The sequence below is a fragment of the Bubalus kerabau genome, chromosome 22 (assembly GCF_029407905.1).
Source record: "Bubalus kerabau isolate K-KA32 ecotype Philippines breed swamp buffalo chromosome 22, PCC_UOA_SB_1v2, whole genome shotgun sequence".
NCBI lineage: Eukaryota > Metazoa > Chordata > Mammalia > Artiodactyla > Bovidae > Bubalus > Bubalus kerabau.
The window spans coordinates 23,752,776-23,767,892 of NC_073645.1; the positions used below are offsets into that span (position 1 = coordinate 23,752,776).

General features: G+C 42.1%; 1 protein-coding gene across 5 annotated transcripts; it reads right to left on the minus strand.

Annotated features, from left to right (window-relative positions):
- Positions 1 to 4,483: 4,483 nt before the first annotated feature.
- Positions 4,484 to 13,845, minus strand: BLOC1S2 (biogenesis of lysosomal organelles complex 1 subunit 2). 5 transcript variants are annotated; one of them, XM_055560557.1, is made up of 6 exons: positions 13,705 to 13,845; positions 13,200 to 13,316; positions 7,316 to 7,435; positions 6,510 to 6,614; positions 5,076 to 5,133; positions 4,484 to 4,946 (listed from the first exon to the last, which is right to left on the minus strand). In XM_055560557.1, exons 1-6 carry the CDS (start codon positions 13,808 to 13,810, stop codon positions 4,856 to 4,858), a joined length of 597 nt encoding a protein of 198 aa, XP_055416532.1. In that variant the 5' UTR covers positions 13,811 to 13,845; the 3' UTR covers positions 4,484 to 4,855. The 5 variants fall into 5 exon arrangements, with proteins under 5 accessions (XP_055416532.1, XP_055416533.1, XP_055416537.1 ...); XM_055560558.1 differs by having other exon boundaries at positions 13,652 to 13,768; XM_055560562.1 differs by lacking the exon at positions 7,316 to 7,435.
- Positions 13,846 to 15,117: the final 1,272 nt, after the last annotated feature.

Consider the following 15,117-nt stretch of genomic DNA (forward strand, 5'->3'; position numbering starts at 1 on the left):
TTTATTTTTTTTTGGAATGTTGAGCTTTAAGCCAACTTTTTCACTCTCCTCATTCACTTTCATCAAAAGGCTTTTTAGTTCCTTTTCACTTTCTGCCATAAGGGTGGTGTCATCTGCATATCTGAGGTTATTGATATTTCTCCCGGAAATCTTGATTCCAGCTTGTGCTTCTTCCAGCCCAGCGTTTCTCATGATGTACTCTGCATATAAGTTAAATAAACAGGGTAACAATATACAGCCTTGATGTACTCCTTTTCCTATTTGGAACCATTCTGTTGTTCCATGTCCAGTTCTAACTGTTGCTTCCTGACCTGCATATAGGTTTCTCAAGAGGCAGGTCAGGTGGTCTGATATTCCCATCTCTTGAAGAATTTTCCACAGTTTATTGTGATCTACACAGTCAAAGGCTTTGGCGTAGTCAATAAATAAAGCAAAAATAGATGTTTTTCTGGAATTCTCTTGCTTTTTCAATGATCCAGCGGATGTTGGCAATTTGATCTCTGGTTCCTCTGCCTTTTCTAAAACCAGCTTGAACATCTGGAAGTTCACGGTTCATGTACTGCTGAAGCCTGGCTTGGAGAATTTTGAGCATTACTTTACTAGTGTGTGAGATGAATTGGAAGTTTTAAACCTATCAAAAAGTTGAAAGAACAACGGCCATCCCCTAGATTCATGTGTCAACAAGTTGCCAAATTTACTCCTCCCTTCCTCTTCTTTCCTTCAAGGTGCATAGTATTAATACTTTTATTCCCAGAGTCATTTGAAAGTAAATTGAAGACAGCAGAATACCTCAGCATGTATTTCTCAAGAAGGACAGTTCAGTTCAGTCGCTCAGTCGTGTCCAGCTCTTTGTGACACCATGGACTGCAGTACGCCAGGCCTCCCTGTCCATCACCAACTCCCAGCGTTTATTCAAACTCATGTCCACTGAGTTGGTGATGCCATCCAGCCAATCGCATCCTTTGTTGTCCCCTTATCCTCCCGCCTTCAATCTTTCCCAGCATCAGTCTTTTCCAACGAGTCAGTTCTTCACGTCAGATGGCCAAAGTATTGGAGTTTCAGCTTCAGCATCAGTTCTTCCAATGAGTATTCAAGACTGATTTCCTTTAGGATGGGCTGGTTGGATCTCCTTGCAGTCCAAGGGACTCTCAAGAGTCTTCTCAAACACCACAGTTCAAAAATCCAGCTGGAATGTCTGGAAGAAGGACACCCTCCTACAAAACCACAACACCATTAGCACACCTAAGAAAATTAACCTTAATTCAAAATTATCCACCTAACACACATTTAAAGTTCTTGTGTCCTCCCAAATTTTATACTTTTGTTTTCATTCATGATCCAATCACATTTCACACCTGGATTCAGCTCTCTCTCATCTCCTTTAATCCACAATAGCCTACCTACCTTTTTAGTTTTGTTTTTCATGATAATGACTTTTTTGAGCATTCAGTCTTACTGGTTGGAGACAACAGTGTTTAGTGAAATGGAAACAAGGGTTCCTGATAACTGAGGTGCATGGGAGACTCATCAAAGGCAACCTAAGCAATTCAAAATTAACTAAAACTTAAAATAAAGAACAACAAAAACTCTGATTTTCCTCACAATTCCTACAATGTTTTATTTTTTTTTTTAAATCAAATTACCTGCCTCATAAACATCAATGTATTGCTGGCACACTAACATGTTTTTTCTACTTTTGGCGCAATACAGCATAGCCCAGGAGTGAAGATCAAGACTGAATCTTAAATAAGAGAAGTTTGTCAAGCATGGGCAGGTAATCATTTCAGGAAGAGGAAACATGGTTGAGATGTGAAAGCTCAACCATGAAATTCTGTTATCCTTTTTTGTTTTCAATTTAGGTGTATGGAATTCTGTGTTACCTTTACAACTTTCCAGCAAATCTAAATCTGTTGTAAAGTAGAAAGTTTATGAAAGAAAAAAAAAAAAAAAAAGACAACTCATCCATGGGAATTTAAGGCAGCTCATAACAGCTGAAAACAGTGTTAAGTCTCAGAGTAATAGGAAGTACAATTTAAAAAAGGAATGACATAGGGGCCTTGTATGCATGCTAAGAAATATGGATTTAGAAAACACATTCTTGCCAACTGCACATGAACATTTTCCAAGCTAGATCATGTATTTGGCTGCAAGTCTCAACAAATTCAAAAAGATAGAAACTATATCAAGTATCTTTTCTAAATACAATGTCACAAAACTAGAATCCAGTAACAGGAGAAAAATTGGAAATTCACAAATGCATGAAAAGCATACTCTTGAACAACAAAAGAACAAAAACAGAAATCAAAAGGAAAATCAGATGAAACATGAAACTGAAAACACAACATACCAAAATTTATGGATGTTGCAAAATAAGAGGGAAGTTTACAGCTATAAATGCCTATATCAAGAAAAAAGAGAGATCTCAAAAAGCCTAACATTACACCTTAAGGAACTAGAAAAAGAAAAACAAAGTAAGCCCAAGATTAGTAGAAAGCAGGTAAAAATAGAGTAGAAATAAATGAAATAAAGAGCAGGACAACAATAGAAAAAATCAATGAAATTAAGTTGGTTTTGGGAAAGATAAACAAAACTGACAAACCTTTAGCTGGGCTAACCAAGACAAAAAGAGATAGGTCTCAAATAAATAAAGTTAATGAAAGAGGAAGTCTACTGAAATACAAAGACTGTATAAGCAATTATCTGCCAACAAATTGGAGAACCTGAAGAAATGGATAAATTCCTAGAAACATATGACTTAGCAAGATTGAGTCAGGAAGAAATGGAAAAATCTGAACAAATCAATAAAGGGTAAAGATTTTGAATCAGTAATCAAAATCTCCCAACAAAGAAAAGCCCAGGATCAGATGGTTTCACTGGTGAATTCTACTAAACAAAGAAGTAATGCCAATCTTTCTCAAACTCTTCCCAAAAATCTGAAGAGAAAACACTCCTAAACTCATGAGGTGAGCATTACCCTGATACCAAAGCCAGATTAGGATACTACAAAAAAACTGCAGGCCAATATCCTTGATGAATACAGACGTAAAGCTTCTTAACAAAATACTAGCAAACCAAATTCAATAGCACATTAAGACTCATACACATGATCAAATGGGATTTATCCCTGGGATACAAAGATGGTTGCTGTTGTGAAAGTCGCTCAGTTGTTTGACTCTTTGTGACCCAGTCCATGGAATTCCCCAGGCCAGAATACTGGAGTGGGTAGCCTTTCCCTTCTCCAGGGGATCTTCCCAACCCAGGGATCAAACCCAGGTCTCCTGCATTGCACGCGGATTCTTTATCAGGTGAGCCACAAGGGAAGCCCAAGAATACTGGAGTGGGTAGCCTATCCCTTCTCCAGTGGATCTTCCCGACCCAAGAATTCAACCAGGGTCTCCTGCATTGCAGGTGGATTCTTTACCAACTGGGCTATCAGGGAAGCCCACAAAGATGGTTCAACACACACAAATCAATAAATGTAATACATTAATAGAATGAAAGATTAAAACTATGGTATTTTCAACTTTACCTTAGGAGAACCCTGAATAGAACTGGGGATGTTGTTGCCTCTATATATTGATACCAATTTCAAAATGCGAGTTTGTGTCAGGGTGTGTATCTGGCCAAATGCTTTGAATCTTATATGAAAAAGTTACAAAAAGTTTAATAAAGAACCACATTTGACTACTTCCTCAGAAACACAAAAGTAATACAAAATACTTATTAAAATGTTGGTTTCTAAGTTTAAAAAAAAAAAGAGTCTGGCTTTTTCAAAGACACCATGAGAAGTCATGAAACAATTCCAAGCAGGAGTAATGTGGGGCCAGTTTACATTTTAGAAAGACTGATCTGCCAGCAGCATAGACTACAGGTTAGAGGCATAGTTAAGATGAGAAGAGACCACAGCAACAGTTCAGAGAAGGAGAGGATCATGGAGGACTTCTAGAACTTAAATGGTGGGAAATTACAGAGTTAAGAACTCTTTTGGAAATGGAATTGGGGACCTCAGGCACCTTCGTAACTGCTGATACCCCACTCTGGATATGTCTGACTGTCTTCCAGACTGGTTAGTTAGTACCCTCTGATGTCTATAGTCTGAAAGGAATACAGCCAGGTTCCCGGAAGCTCCCCTGACGCTGCAGACACAAGTAGGAAGATATTTTATAAAATGCTTTACTTATTGAGTAGCCTGGGTGGCAGCCCCACCTCCCCACCTAACATACACACACACACATCCTGTTATATTTCCAAAAGCGAGCACACATGCCAAGTGTCATCCGTCTCTAGCCATCTGACTCAGAAAGAGGAGACAGGAGGGGCCCATCACATACACCAAGCTATCACAACACTCCTTCCACTGTTTCTGTTCAGTCTAGAAGACTTGGTCTGAGACGGTTTTAAGATTTTCTGTTATTTGCAATGTATGGAAAAGTAAATTACTGACATTCACAAGGTAATAAACTGACAAGAACAAGACTGCTTTGTTTTCCTTTTTTAATTTAGAATCTTGTTAGCAATACATTACATCCTTGATAGAAAAAAACCACCTTTTACACAGTAACTCAAAAACCAACCATTTAAGAAAATAATACAGTAATTAACTGCTACTCATTTGATTCTACTGGCAGGCCCAGGTTTATCTGAACTTTGAGAAACTCTTTGTCCTGAATGGATGATGAAGCACTCAAGTAAAAGCTAAGGAGTTATAAGTGTTGAGTTTCTGAGGATTCTGCCTCAAAAGAAGTTCCTCCAGGGATAGCCACAGTTCTCCAGTTTACTCCAATGTTGCGATGTTTCTGGGACGACCAGCATAGTTGCCTTTTGAGGAGTTTTGACAATTCATCAACCTGAAGATTCAGGTCTTATAAAACATTCTTTCCACATTAAAAAAGACTTTGTCCCCACAGTTGTTTTTCATCGCTTCTCCAGCTTCTTGTACTTGGCTTCTGCAGTGGGGAGAGGGAGAGGAAGAGTTATATCTTTTAAAATGGGCTCTTATAAAAAAAGAGAGAGAGGGAGAAAGAAAGAAAAAAATAAAAAAGACTTCCCCCGTGGTCCAGTAATTAAGATTTCACCTCCCAATGCAGAGGGCGCAGGCTTGATCCCTGGTCGGCGAACTAAGATCCCACATGCCTGTGCAATGTGGCCAAAAATTGAAACATTAAAACAACAAAATCAGCTCTTACAAAGATACTCTTTAGTTAGCATTTCCAGGCAAATTCAAAAATGTCTATTACATTTTTAAAAATATCTATTAACTTCAGTCCTTGTAGCTGTCCAAACTGTATCCAAATTACGGGTACACCATAAATGCTAACTATCATTATTATCTACGGACAGATATTTGGATAATCAGTGTGCACAACTTAAGATAAGGAGTCAAATATCCATACACATAACCAAGAATCTAAAATGAGTTCCCTACATTCTAGCCCTGTCAACAGCACCTGCTCAGACACTCTACCAGGGTTAAGCAAATGTATTAGCACTGGAGCCACCAGGAGCCTTAGAAAAGCATAGGAAGCACTTGCCCCTCCAGGCTCTGTCCCAGGCACCCTCTGAGAGCCAGACTGAAATCTCAAGTACATTTCTCCTTTTATTTTCTTATTCCTATCCCTCATACACACTAGGAAAACAATTTTGAAAGATACAGGAATTTAAAAGACCATCAAGTAAACCCCTTAATGTTTAGATTCCCTCTTTCTTTAAAACCCTGAAAGCATCTGGCACAATGCTTTCTAAAGTTCACAGTCACCACTTAGTAAATTTAATTGTGGACAATGTTAACTACCACCCATGTCAAATCTCAGTCTGCTACAAACCAATCGCTTGAAGTAGTCAACAACTGTCAATGATTAAAAATAACATGTAAATTATATCTAGGGTAAAAACAACGTGGTTTTTTTTTTTTTGTAACAACTGTGTTATTTTTAATCATGGATATAAGAGCCAGAGTCAGGTAGCAAGGCATCAACACTAGTACCAGTTTCTTCCTTAAAGGAAAAGTAACTCCTTAAGAAAGCCTTGATTGGACTGCCTACTCTATTTCTGAGATGTGCATCTACATTATTAAAGATGTTTTAGCCTGCTGAACCACAATTAAACGCTTGAGCTTTGAAATCAATCATAGTTTGGAATACAGCTCTTCTATATACTAACTTTGTGTCCTTAAGCACTTTCACTGTGCAACTCTGCTGTCCTTAAGCCAGTTATAACTCCTTCAACCACAGCTTCCTCTTCAATAGAATGGGGCTAAAAATCATGTACTTACCTCAGAGATCAAAGGATTAAAAAAAATGATAGGCACAAAATATTAAGAACAGTGCCTGATATGTTATTAAGCACTCAGGAAATGTTATTTTATTACTACTAGTCATAAAAAGTTACTCTCCAGAGGTTTTGTGACGATTAAAATAGATCACTGTAGGCATACCATAAATGTTAACTATCATATGGTCATACTGGGAGGAGGGTGCTCTTATCAAATCAAAACAAATAAAAATGGTTACCCAGTTTTTTTGAATATGCATCCAACTTGTAGGCTGCCTGCTCAAGAGCTGCTACTTGCTCCTCAATTATGTTGATCTGATCCAGATAAGGCTGCAGTCCAGCATCTTTGAAAACAAAGACAGACCAGGGTTTATACAGCATCAACAAGGAATGCAGAAAAAGGTGGAAAGTAAGCATGCTAGTGTCTCGTCAGCTCTGCCTACGACAGAGTAGGTGGAGTGACATGATTCTGATCACTGGCAGGGCACATGCCTTAGAAGACAGTAGCTAGCTGATCAGGTATGACTGGTGACCTAAACAAAGTTAAGTCTCTCTCATCTACTAGTTTTCCTCTCTTTTAAATTCCTTGCTCCTCAAGCAATCTTTCCATTACTGACTCAGTTTCTTAGGTACTCCCAGACCAAGAAGGAGAGCCCTATAGACAGGGAACACAAATATAAGTAAACAGGAAAATATATTCTGCCAACTAAAGCAGCATTTTATGATTATATATGTTATGGTTTTCTGTTTATAAAGTAGTCCTTTACGGATTTCATTGTTAATTCACTAGAATCTGGCCACCTTTCCTCTGCCCCATTTTTCTGGAAATAAATGGATCAACTCAAGATTCAGAAGCAGAAATAACTGTACCACCAAAGCACACTAATCCTCAGAGTGGAAAAAATTCACTTTAACTTTGTAATTCACTTTTAGAAAATGAGCTACCTGAGGACAGAGACCATGTTCCCTTCCCTTCTCCACTCCCTCAAGCACAAATGAACATTAAATACAAACAAACATGTTTAATTGTAAAATTATTACTTACACTTCTGGTTTAAGTCCTTTAAGTTTCTACTAATGTTTATAGCAATATCTTTCATTTCAAGATACTTCAGGCTGGTTAGTTTATTCATATTTTCCAGGAGCTTATAGTCTTCACTGGTGGCTTTAAAACAAACACAGAAGATGTGATACCTTTAAGATTTGTGTAGATGACTAGAATGTGGAATTAAAGACCAAATGGCAGTTCAAGGCAGGATCTAGGGAATGTCAAAGAAGCAGGCCCCTTCTGATCTATGACATTTATACTCAGCCTATGTACTCTAGGGCTTCCCTGGTGGCTCAGCAGTAAAGAATCTGCCTGCAGTGCAGAAGCTGCAGGAGCTGTGGGTTTGATCCCTGGGTTGGGAAGATCACCTGAAGGAGGGCGTGGCAATTCACTCCAGAATTCTTGCCTGGAGAATCCCATGGACAGAGAAGCCTGGAGGGCTACAGTCCATAGGGTCGCAAAGAGTAGGATACGAGTGAAGCAACTTATGCACACACATATGTATTCTAAATGTCTAAGTAGGAATTCAGGCAACAACTGGCAAACTACTCAAACCAAATAAAATCCAGAAGCTTCAGGATCGTAGTTAGAAAGGGAAAAGATAAACTCACGTACCAGAAAAAGGGAGGTGAAGCAAGCAGTCTTGGTTTCCCTAATATGACATCATATAACTGGGTAGACTGCACCATAAATACAGATACATATGCTAAGTCACTTCAGTCATTTCCGACTCTGTGCGACCCCATAGATGGCAGCCCACCAGGCTCCCACATCCCTGGGATTCTCTAGGCAAGAACACTGGAGTGGGTTGCCATTTCCTTCTCCAATGCATGAAAGTGAAAAGTGAAGTCACTCAGTTGTGTCTGACTCTTAGCGACCCCATGAACTGCAGCCTACCAGGCTCCTCCACCCATGGGATTCTCCAGGCAAGAATACTGGAGTGGGGTGCCAGTGCCTTCTCCATCGCTCATTACTAGAGAAATGCAAATCACAACTACAATGGGGTCATCACCTCAACACTGGTCAAAATGGCCATCATCAAAAAAAATCTACAAATGGGGCTCCCTTGGTGATTCAGTGGTAAAGAATCCACCTGCCAATTCAAGAGATAGGGGTTCAACTCCTGATCCAGGAAGATCCTACATGCTGCAGAGCAACTAAGCCCATGAGCCCCAACTCTGAGCCTGTATTCTGCAACTACTGAAGCCCGAGTGCCCTAGAGCCCATGCTCCACAACAAAGAGAAGCCACTACAATGAGAAGCCTGTGCACTGCAACAAGAGAGTGGCACCCACCCGCCACAACTAGAGAAAAGCCCGTGCAGCAATGAAGACTCAGCACAGCCAAAGCTAAGTAAATAAATAATTTTTTTAAAACTCTACAAACAATAAATGCTGCAGAGGATGTGGAGAAAAGGGACCCCTCTTGCACTGTTGGTGGGAATGTAACTTGATACTGCCACTATGGAGAACAGTATTGAGATTCCTTAAAAAACAAAGAATAAAACTACCGTATGACCCAGCAGTCCCACTACTGGGCATATACCCTGAGAAAAGCATAATTCAAAAAGACACTTTGGCCACCTGATGCGAAGAGCTGACTCATTTGAAAAGACCCTGATGCTGGGAAAGATTGAGGACAGGAGGAGAAGGGGATGACAGAGGATGAGATGGTTGGATGGCATCACCAACTCAATGGACATGGATTTGGGTGGACTCTGGGAGTTGGTGATGGACAGGGAGGCCTGGCGTGCTGCAGTTCATGGGGTCGCAAAGAGTCGGACACGACTGAACGACTGAACTGAACTGAACTGACCCTAATGTACATTACAACACTATTTACAATAGCCAAGAAATGGAAGCCACTTAGATGTCCACCAACAGATGAAGGGATAAAGAAATTGTGGTGCATATATATATATATATATAATGGAATATTAGTCATTGAAAGGAATGAGCTTGAGTCAGTCCTATTGAGATAGATGAACCTAGAGCCTGCTACATAGACTGAAGTTAAGTCAGAAAGAGAAAAACAAATAGTGTTTATTAACACATACATATGGAATCTAGGGAGAAGGAAATGGCAATCCACTCCAGTGTTCTTGCCTGGAGAATCCCAAGGACGGGGGAGCCTGGTGGGCTGCTGTCTATGGGGTCGCACAGATTCGGACACAACTGAAGCGACTTAGCATAGCATGGAATCTAGAAAAATCGTACTGATGAACCTATTTGTAGGCCAGGAATAGAGACATAGAAAACAGACTTGTGGACACATGGGGGAAGGAGAGGGTGGGACAAATTGAGAGAGCAGCACTGAGACATATACATTACCATACGTAAAACAGATAGCTAGTGGGATGTTGCTGTAACACAGGGAACTTCAACCCAGTGCTCTGTGACAACCTGGGGGTGAGGGGAGAGGGGAAGGTTCAAGAGGGATGGAACCTATGAATACTTAGAGCTGATTCACACTGTTGTATGGCAGAAGCTAACACAACATAGTAAAGCAATTGTCATCAATTGAAAATAAGGAAAAAAACAGCTTTGCAAATAAATGTAGAAGAGATGGGGGAAAGATATATCTCTATCTCTCTCTCTCTCTCAAAATATATATAAAGTCAACTAGGACCTCAACCGGAGAAGGCAATGGCACCCCACTCCAGTGCTCTTGCCTGGAGAATCCCATGGGTGGAGGAGCCTGGAATGCTGCAGTCCATGGGGTCGCTGAGGGTGGGACACAACTGAGCGACTTCACTTTGACTTTTCACTTTCATGCATTGGAGAAGGAAATGGCAACCCACTCCAGTGTTCTTGCCTGGAGAATCCCAGGGACGGGGGAGCCTGGTGGGCTGCCGTCCATTGGGTCACACAGAGTCGGACACGACTGAAGCGACTTAGCAGCAGCAGCAGCAGGACCTCAACACTTCTTAGTAACTCATTTACTACTTGTGATTCTGTATTCCATTTTATGCACTGAGTTTTCCAAACTATTTGCCTGCTTCTCACATCCTTGGTTCCCTTCCCCATCCCTACTCAAAGCAAATGGCCTTTACTCCAACTTTCCCAAAAGTCAAGCCCACTTACATAAACTGCCTCAATCTTTCTGCCTCACTTCTAAACTTCTCTGAACCTTAATATATTTTCAAGAGGCAGAAGTGTTCCTATTCTTGCCAAGACAGCTCCTTCTCCTCCTGTGTGCCTGATCCCAATCCTTCTACCTCTTCAGAGCCTCTCTTCAACCATCTCCTTTCCCTTGCCTTTCCAAATTCTCTCTCCATCCTGGCACCTTCCTCTCTATCTATATTCCAGTTTCTCCAGCCCCAAAGCACTCCCTCTATTCTACACCTACATCATTCACTCAGTAAAGCAAAGGAGCTTCACTGTTAACCCTTTTCAAAGAGTAACTTACACTCACTGCTTCCTCCTCACCACCACTCTCTGGTATAAACCGTTCCTGTCTGGTCTCTGTCCCCAACACCCAGAGAAATCACATGCTCCAAGGTTGTCAGTGCTCTCCTAATTACCAAATCCTTGGCCTTTTCTCAGTTATTATCCTCCTGGGCCTCTCCATAGTATCTGACATTACTGATTTCCCTCTCTCCATGAACTGCTCCTTTCCTTGGCTGCTATAGCATTTTCTAATCTAACTGCTCTTTTTGAGTGTCTATGCCAGATCTCTTCTCATCCAACTCCCTTAACTATCAGGTCTCAGCTCTTCCTCAGCTGTGACTCATGGCTGATGTTTACATAGGTGGCACATTCCTATGGCACTCCCAGAGTTTTTGAGTTTCAAACTCAAAAAAGTATCCGTATAGATAAGAATGACAATCATAGGGAAATTACAATCCACTTTAATTTTATAATAAATCATTTGTAAATCTAGGTACTTTAAGTACTGTTAATAAAAACTAGTTGCCCAATACAGGCATTCCCTGAGATTTCAGTCCAGGTCTTCTTATCTACCTTTAAGGTCTTCCTTGGCAATCTCTTCCTACACATCCTAAACTCACACTACTAGGCAGGTGACTCCCAAATCTGTTTCTCCTGCTCTGATCACTCTGAGCTCTGGACTCACATATTCAAGTCACTTGAATGTCTTGGGAACAGTCACCCGAGTATCCCAGTAATACCTAAAATCAGCAAAACCCAAGCTGAAAATATTATTTTCACACTAAACATGGTTCCTCTTTCCAACTTGCTTATTTTGGCTGATGGCACCACTGGCTTAAAACCTCAGACATGTCTTTAGCTGCTCCCATCCCTCAATATCCACTTCAACAAGTCTTATAAATTCCACTTCCGTAATGATCTTGGGTCCATGCTCCTCTCTCCACTCCTTTTACCATCACTCTGTCACAGACCATATCTTTTCATCTGAGATATTGTTATTCCATCTCTCCTCCATATCCACACTCTCACTGCTATCACACTTGTCTCTTTCAAACAACGGTGACACACTCAAATACCCAGGAACCAGCAATATTATGTAAATGAGCGAAGCAAGCCAGGTGTTTGCATATTAAACACAAGATTATTCACTTCTACAAAGAAATACACTCTCATTTCTTGGAACAGTATGATCTTCTTAGTCTTAGTCTATCATTTACTTTATAAATTTTGATAGACATTGGTACAGAAAACTATTTCTGTACCACTACTAAAAAACAATATAAGAAGAGTAATAAATGGCAACTGACATCGGGTCTCAGTAAAAGGGAGAAAACAGGGAGTAGTAGGAACAAACTGCACCATGCTGGTCCGTTTAGAGGAGACAATGCCCAACTCTAGTCAACTAGAGCCCTGCGAGAATGCGAGCACTGCCAAGTCCTTGGAATTTTTAAAGAAAAGCCAAAATAAATAAATAAATAAAATCTACGTTTTGTTGCTTGGTTTCTCTTGCTCAGAAATAAACAAATAAATAGGCTGTTGGAGACTCACAACCCCTCCTATTCTACATCAAGCATTTTCTCATACCTTCTGGTTCACAAATTTAGCTCACAGCAACTTCCTGGGGAAGTGAAACAATGTAACAGACCCTTATGAAAAGCTACACTTGACCCAGACTTCATTTTTTGGACCTTCCTCCACACATGGCTCATGCTTCACTTGGAAATACACACTGGACCAAAAAATTAATCATGTCTCAAAGAGTGGGTCATCAAATTCTCAGACCAACCTAATAGACCCCAAATTTTGCTGGTCACTCCCCAGTTCCCTTTAACCTAATAAGTACATCTCTTTAGCCAAACAAACAGCTTGCTTATACTATCTCACTCACTAGTCATTTCCCACTTTTCTGCCAATGAATTCTTATATTCTTTACAACCCCGTTCAAAATACACTTCCCCCAAGAAAGCACTTCTTGATTAATTCTTTTTCGTTTTCTCAGGCTCAGTCTACACTATGGAGACCCGCAGGGTTGTACTAAGTATTCTTACGTGTTTCTGCACCAAATTTTTTTTTTTGAAGTACAGTTGATTTACAATGCTGTGTTAATTACTGCTGTACAGCAAAGTGACTCAGCCATATATATACACACACACACACACACACACATATTCTTTTTTCCTTACATTCTTTTCCATTATGGTTTATCATAGGACATTAAATATAGTTCTCTGTGCTACATAGTAGGCCCTTGCTGTTTATCCTGTGTTTCTGAAAGTAGTTTCTGAATTTCTCCAGGGAAGGGAGGGACTTCTTTCCTACACTTTCTTGACCTCCCCAAACTTCCAACAGGCATGTTTTAAGGTTTATGGGGTTAGGGAGGGAGCCGCACACTGACTCTGCTAAAGCACCTCACGGGTTTGCCGGTGCCAAACGCCAAACCACTTCAGCGGGTGGTGCCCGGCACTACCCGCATCCATCCGGACCGCGCCTCACCCGTCAGTTCCCCAGTCAGGTAAGTTGCCATTTTGGAGAACATGTCCCGGCAGAGCTCATTTATGTCAGCCTCAGCAGGCTCCTTTGCTTCCTCAGCAGTCTCCACAGCGACATCATCTGAATCAAAGGAGAATGAGTAAGTGCCCCGCCCTGCCCCGGTCCTAATCCAGACACAGCAGCTTCTCCCCACACCCCTCCACCTGACCTCATTCCATCAAATCGGCTCCATTCTCAAGTGCCGCAATTCCAAGTCCCTCACTTCGTTCCTGCCTCACCCTGCCTCACCCGCCTCTGCTTCAGGCCTCTGTTCCCTTGCACCGGCCTCAGGCCACACTTGACCTCGGGGCCACTCTTTCTCAGTAGCCCTGACAGGACAAACACGCTCACACACAGGCGCGCCCCTCCGATCTGCCCGCTCCCGCCAGGTGAGCCCCGGCATCTCGGGCCCGTACCCGGAGACTCAGGCCTCCCCATCGGACACTTCATCCCCGTCCACTCCGCATACCTCGAACTGGCTCCTCGCGGTGGATCGCGGGGACACCCTCGGCCGCCGCCGCCGCCGCCGCCATGCCCTGCCCCCGCGCTGCTTCCGGTTGTGAGGTGCTGCGCATGCGCGCTGGGCGTGCCCCGCCCTCCCCGCCCTGGGTTCAATGTCCAGTGATTCTGCGCTTGTGGGCTAAGTTATGTCTCAAGTAATGAATAATAACCAAGCGTAAGCACTAAGCCAAATTTAAAGCTAAAATAGTCTTCGTGAGTGAATGCGCTGCCAAGGGTCCGACATCTGGAACGAAGGATGCACTCAATCCCGCGGCCACTCCCTGGAAGTATCGTTAGCCTAGTAACAGACCCACGACCTCTTGGATGGGTCGAGCCCAGTGTAGCCTGCTGACTATAAAGTGGTAAAGAGGCAAGTTAGCCCCTCCTCAGAGAATCCTCACTCTGGCCGGTATTAGTCGTTGAAAGACTGCTCAGGAAATCCATGCTTTTGAAGATAGTCTCATCCAGGCTCTGGGAAACCTTCAGGCCGTTACACTTGAGCCAAAATACTCTCTCTTCCGCTTCCCTGATAGCTCAGTTGGTAAAGAATCCGCCTGCAATGCAGGAGACCCCGGTTCGTATTCCTGGATCGGGAAGTTCCCCTGGAGAAGGGATAGGCTACCCACTCCAGTATTCTTGGGCTTCCCTTGTGGCTCAGCTGGTTAAGAATCCACTCGCAATGCGGGAGACCTGATTTTGATCCCTGGGTTGGGAAGATCCCCTGGAGAAGGGAAAGGCTTCCCACGCCAGTGTTCAGGCCTGGAGACTTCCATGGACTGTATAGTCCATGGGGTCGCAGAGAGTCGGACAGTACTGAGTGACTTTTACTTCACTTCCGATGTCCTAGATTAAGGTCAACTCACTGGGCGTTTTTTTTTTTTTTTTCAAACAGCAGAGTGGCACCTGTTTCTCTTCCGTTGCTATAACCTTTCTTGAAGAAAGCTTAGATCATAATTTTTTTTTTTCCTGGTCACACCACCTGGCATGTGGGATCTTAGTTACCCCGACCCTGTAGGGGATGGAACCCATGTGTCCACATTGGGAGTACAGAGTCTTAACCACCAGGGAAGTCCAGTTATAATTTTTCAGAACTGAGGATACAGTCTGGTGTTCTTAATTGCATTCAGCTGTTTCAAATACAAATAGAATGTATTTGATGGGATGGAAGAACAGGGATGGGTGAAGGGAATGGATGAAAAACGAAAGTGGGGAGCAGTGGAATGTGCAAAATGAGGGAGGAATAAAGATCACAAGGGAAGAGAGAGGGGATATAGCAGGTGTCAAGATGCAGGCCTATACTCTCGAAATCTTGGTGTAGGAGCTTTTTTGTCTTATCTCTGGTTATTCTCCATCTGCACTCTCACTGCCCACACCCAACAGT